The sequence below is a fragment of the Simochromis diagramma genome, unplaced genomic scaffold (genome assembly GCF_900408965.1).
Source record: "Simochromis diagramma unplaced genomic scaffold, fSimDia1.1 OVJJ01000293.1, whole genome shotgun sequence".
NCBI classification, from domain to species: Eukaryota; Metazoa; Chordata; class Actinopteri; order Cichliformes; family Cichlidae; genus Simochromis; species Simochromis diagramma.
The window spans coordinates 6,373,103-6,379,179 of record NW_024386801.1 but is presented as its reverse complement, the minus strand read 5'-3'; the positions used below and the strand labels follow the sequence as shown (position 1 = coordinate 6,379,179).

General features: G+C 43.9%; 1 protein-coding gene across 1 annotated transcript; it reads right to left on the bottom strand.

Moving 5' to 3' along the window:
* Positions 1-395: 395 nt before the first annotated feature.
* Positions 396-4,891, bottom strand: endouc (endonuclease, polyU-specific C). The gene is made up of 8 exons (XM_040025367.1): positions 4,759-4,891; positions 4,576-4,632; positions 4,379-4,478; positions 4,185-4,296; positions 3,973-4,094; positions 1,217-1,329; positions 922-1,072; positions 396-844 (listed from the first exon to the last, which is right to left on the bottom strand). The coding sequence occupies exons 1-8, from the start codon at positions 4,767-4,769 to the stop codon at positions 569-571; spliced, it is 942 nt and encodes a 313-aa protein (XP_039881301.1). The 5' UTR covers positions 4,770-4,891; the 3' UTR covers positions 396-568.
* Between the last annotated feature and the right edge of the window lie 1,186 nt (positions 4,892-6,077).

The following is a 6,077-nucleotide window of genomic DNA, read 5'->3' as shown; positions in this document are numbered from 1 at the left end:
CACCAACAATGATCATGCCATAGAAGACGCAAAGGGGCCATTTCTTGGTTTTTCTTCCACAGCTATATGAGTGCACATCTGGTCAAAAGTATCAACACCACCTTTGCTTGGTTTGAAAATCCAATCATTTCAGGTTTTCAGTGGGTCCTATGCTTGGTTGTATGTGCATGGATGACAGGAGCAGGACAACCTTCTTTTTTGAAGACTCATCAGGGAGGAAGGACACATGATTTTCTTTACTTTTCATCACTTGCGGGATCTCGCTTTTGTTCGCTTTTACTGTCCCCACAAGGGTCATGCCACAGTTCTACGTTCTATATATATTACATTGAATAAATGTAAATGCCTAGAAAGACTTGTTTTCTAAAAAAAAAAAAAACCTGTGCAAAATAAAAATGTTGAACTCCAAAATAACATTTTATTTAAAGCTACTGAGGTCACAGTGATCTTGAAATACATGTAAATGTCCTTTGCAGTAAATTAGGCAGGTCAGTTCCTTATCAATGAGGCCATGTATTGCTGAACAAAGATTAGTTTTTATCAGAAGTGAATAAAATGATGGATCACATCAGTGCGCGTGCTGCCTGACATGTCTGCCGTTGCTGCTGAGCAGTTTGGGGTACGCCGTCCCGAGTGAGCGCCCGTGTCTGATCACCACCAGCTCCATCTGACACTGGTCAATGTTGACCACAACTGTGGTGCTTCTCTCCGTGTTCATGAGGAAGACGATGGTGAAGACGGCCATCTCAAACTCGGGGCTGGTGCCGATGAAGGCACTGCCAACGGGCTTCACCACACCGTGCCAGCTGAACTGGAGGTTGAGAACGTGGTCATCTTGATCAGGCTGTGACAAAAGCATGAATGTTTATGTTACCAGCGAAGGAAATGAATCTCTTCTGTCTGGTGAACTGTTATTCTTACCAAATCATGCTCCCTGGTTTTATATCCTTTGTAGTCCAAGTGTTGGTTTTTCTCTTGCAGGTAGAACTGGACCCAGTTGTGAAAACCAATGATTTCTGTTCCTGATTTTGTCTCGCCAACAAACACATGTTCAAATCCACTGGAGTCCAGGCTGGTGATGATCAATTTAAGAACAGAAACACACATACTTCTTACCAAAGAAATGCATATTAAATTATAGTGTTGCAGAATCTCATGGATGAATTTAACAACTGGACACAGTTAAAGCGGGATGGTTGGCAGGAGGAGATCTCACCCTTTGTTTCTCTGCCTGTGGTAGAGGTGGAACCAGATCAAGTTGAGCTGTTTCTTGAAAAGCCTCAAGTCAGAGCTGGACTGACCTTTTCTCACCAGGTACTGATGAGCCCGCTGTGGAGAAACATCATTGATGATATTTATGAATCCAAACTTGACTTGCCATAATAATAATATTATTGTGATAATAACATGAACAGATGTATTTATGTCATTATTTTGAGCTTTTACACTTAAAATAATTATAAAAACGTAAAAGGTGTTAAAACCCTGATGCCATCTTGGAAATAAAGCACTTTTGTTCATGTAATTACAACATTTAACTCTTTAAAAAAACAAATCATACCTCTAGATGTTATGTCAACACTATATTTAATCTACTTTATAAGAGTGTCTTTTGGATGAATATGTCTTTAATTGTTAAATTAACTTATTAAATATTTAATTTAACTAAGCCCTAAAGATGGAGTCATGAGACTTTTTGTCCAAATGTTACCTGCAGTCATCTGGTTCATTCAGTGGTGCAAGTTTCATGTGTTTAAGAACAGGGTGCAGGGAGGGTGGAGTTGAGTGTCAGGGTGATTTGTGACAGCAGCAAGAGAGAAAGGGAAGGTTTACAAGATGGCAGCGAGACCTGCTGTGATGTATGATTTGGAGATGGTGGCACTGCCACCATGGATGGAGAAGATTACAAATGAGTACATCAGGGGGACAACTCAGGTTGAGCAGGTTGAGATGATTTGGACATGTCCAGAGGAGGAATACTGGATATGTTGGAAAAACTGATGCTGAAGATTTAAAGAAGAAGAAGGCAGAAAAAGTTCACTGATGTAGTGAAGGAGGACATGCAGAGGGTTGGTGTGACAGAAGAAGATTTTAGAGATTGGGTGAGATGGAAGCGGCCCCTAAAGTGAGCAAGATTCGATTCAAATACATTTTATAGCACTAAATCACAACACCAGTCACCTGAAGAGGTTGAATATTGTAAGGTAAAGACCCTGTCTTGGTTGACATGCCTCTACCATGTTGCGTGGAGGTCAGGGACAGTACCCCTGGATTGGCAGACCGGGGTAGTGGTTCCCATCTTTAAGAAATTGGCTAAGAGGGTGTGTTCCAACTATAGGGGAATCACCCTCGCATAGACCTCCTTCCTGGGAAGGTCCATGCGAGGGTGCTGGAAAGGAGAGGCCGTCCATTAGTTGAACCACAGATACAGGAGGAACAATGTGGTTTTTGTCCTGGTTGTGGAACACTGGATCAACTCTTTATCCTCTCGAGGACACTCGAGGGTGCATGGGAGTTTGCCCAACCAGTCTGCATGTGTTTTGTGGACTTGGAACAGGCATTCGACCGTGTCCCTCGGGGTGTCCTTTTGGGGGTGCTCTGGGAGTATGGGGTGTCTGGCCCATTTTACGGGCCATTCAATCCTTATACAACCGTTAGAAGAGCTTGGTCCGCATACCCATCAATAAGTCGGACTCGCTCCTGGTGGGTGATGGGCTCCGCCAGGGCTGCCCTTTGTCACCAATTCTGTTAATAATTTCTATGGACAGAATTTCTAGGCATAGTAAAGTGGTGGAAAGATTTCACTTGGGTGGTCTCAGAATCTCATCACTGCTCAGAGTAGAGCCACTGCTCCTTCACATTGAAAGTAGCCAGTTTAGGTGGTTCGGGCATCTGACAAGGATGCCTGGGCGCCTCCTGGGTGAGGCGTTCCGGGCATGTCCCACTGGGAGGAGGCCCCATGGCAGACCCAGGACACGCTGGAGAGATTATATCTCTCAGCTGGCCTGGGAACACCTTGATGTTCCCCCGAACAAGCCGGAGGAGGTGGCTGGGAAGAGGGAGGTCTGCTTGGACTTGACTCTGCTTGGGCTGCTGCCCCCATGACCCGGCCCTGGATAAGCGAAAGAAGATGGATGGCTGGAAAGACCCTACAGCACAATACCACTGTAAGCAATCACTTGGCTACAGCTGGAAGGGAAAAAAGCCCTTTAAGTGGGAAGAAACCTCCCAAGGAACCAGGCTCTGGGCGGGGAAGCCACAACTGGCTGGGGATGATAATAAACTTTGTGCACCTCACCTATCTGTGTTCTGTTCTGCGAGGATTCTGTGAATCATATTGTCTTTAGCTGTGTTATTAAAGATTCTTTTTTTTTGTTTTCTCATTTAAACTTTGTGAAAAGAAATCCTCTAATATCTGACATCCTCCTCCATTTTCTTCCTGGCTTCTTCATGGTTGCAAACCTGAGTGTGAACACAGTCAGAGGAGAGGAGGAGATGCTGTGCTATTTCTGAAGAGAAAAGCACAGCATCTCCGCTGTTGCAGGGGTTATTGTGAGGAATTTGTCTCATGTGTCCCCGCTGAGATCACTGAAAAGCGTGGGGTTTCTTCCACCTACAAAAAGTACATCATGTCCACATTCCTGCAGTGATCCCCTTCTGGGAGACCGCTGAGGCCAGAGCGACATTCCACAGCTGCACACAGATGTTATTTTGCCTCTGTAATGTCTTGAAGTAATGTGTGCAGAGCAGCAGTGCAACAGGAAGAACATAAAACTCCCTCTAGAGTTCAGCTGCAGCCTCAAAACCATGAACTGTAGAAAACAATAGAAAGTTGTGCAATACCAAAAACAATTCTCTTGTTGCTGTGAGGAGACATTCAGACTGAAACTACCAGGTTTCTCCAACAGAATGGAGTAACTGAAGTGCTCAAATGTAAACTTTCTGCTCGACAGAGCTTGTTGTGACGCATACCTTCATGACTTTTGTCTCTAAGACGGCGTCCAAGAAGAGATCCATCTCTGTGAGCTCCTCTGTGGTGACTTGTTCCGTCACGCCAGTAGACCGCTCATAGTTGTCCAGCAGTGTCATAAAGCCTGCGAGCCCAGAAATCCCATTTATTACAGTGATGACTGCAAACACGATCTGAATGTTTAAGCTCAGAGTGCTCACAACTACACACTTACTAGAGAAAGTGGTTATATTTCTCAGTTTGCTCTCATTAACGTTGGAGAAGAGCGGCTGCGAGGCGTGATCCTGCACCGTGTGGCTGCCCTGACTTACAAAGCTTGCTCTACCCTAGGCAGTTCAAACACAGAACACGTCTTTGTACAAACACAAGACACAGCAGGCGCTAAATAAACTAGAAAAGATTTCTCACCTGAACAGAGATCGTGTAGTCTATCCCAGGTGTCATGCGATTCACATCCAAACTCCACAGCTCATTGAAAATAGTGGAGAGCTCCTGGTTTACAGCTGGTCTGTTATAGAAAGTGTCATACAGAGGCTATGCAAACATCTGACGCATGCACACACAAATAGAGGAACATCAGCAGAGTTTGGTTTATACCACTGTACCTTGATCCATTCAGTCCCCTGAGGAACACTGCAAGGAGCAGAAATCCACAGAACAACCTGCACATAACAGATGTGAAAACATATTTTATACATGGGAAAAGCAGCAAAGTTCTGACCTGTATTCAGCTGCCTGTGCAACAACGTAAACAAACTAATCTTCAGTCAGTAAATAAAAATACAAACCTCGCAGACATGACACCAAATGAAAGTGTCCACTGTTTCAGCCTGGACTGCAGCAGAGGACTCACACACAGCCTGTCTGTCTAAAGGTCCAGCCTCCACCCAGAATCTTGCAGGGGCCTTTCTGAGCCTGAGACCCACTTTTAACCACCAGATGGCGCCTCATTTCAGGGCACAGCCTCTCTCTATGGTTTTGCATGAACTTTTACTAAAGAAGTGATACAGCGATGCAGCTTCAGGTGGTTTTAATTTTTATTTTTTATACAACTTATCTTATAAACCATCACACACATGATGCAATTTCACAAAAGTCCTATCCAGAGTCTCAGTGAAAGGTTTTTCATGTATTGTTTCAGTGTAAAGGGGGATAAGAGAAGGGTAGACTCATTATTCAATGAGTAGGTAAAGTAGGCTGTGCAAATGTAAGGTGAAATGTAAATCTGGGGAAAGGCAGTGGTCTGTGACTTGAACACAAGGGGGGTGTACTGAGCTGTCAAACAGCAGAAAATGTTTTCTCAGAAATGAAAGCCTCTGTGCTTTAAAATTCACCAAGATGCTAACATTAAAAGTTAACGGCCTAGATTAAATTTAGCTTTATGGAAAAATATAGCTGCCCTGGTTTACCTCTGAGCAGGAGCATGCATATTTGTTAACTATGTGAGCATGTCCTGTAGAGTGACCACATGTCAACAGCATTATTATAGTAGGTTACACTGTAGTGGTGCGATGTATATCACCAGTACAGAGGTGTCAGCAGGGGCCGGTGGGTGCATCTCACCACTGAACACACTTTTGTGCAGAACTGTAGAAAGGCTGTACTGTGCATGTATGAACGTGTGGAGACATGACAAGAAGAAATGAGAGGAGAGCCAGACAGACTAGACAAAAGAAATAAATCTGAGAAAGACTGAAAAAAAGAAGCAGAAATAAAAGAGAGTTCGAGACTTCGAGTTCTTGATTACACACAGAAGACGCATCTCATAAGTTTAGTGAGTGTTCTGTTATTTAGCGCCACAGCAGTTCACACATCTAAACTCAGCAGCATTCAGATTCTGTGCCACCTCACAGCAGTAAACAATTAATGTCAGGCCTGGATGCTGTAAAGGGCAAACTCCAGAACCGAGTGCTAAAGGGGAACAACCATTCTCCGTCTCTTTGTGACAATAAATTTGAGGCTCTATAAATAAAAGTCTTTGTGGAGGATTTAATTGTTGAACAAAACACAGAAATCCTGATTACAGAGCAGTTGTGTAGAGCAGATTTTGTCATCTCCAATTATCTGTCAACATTATCGACCAACATTAGAGAGTTCTTGCGTCCCC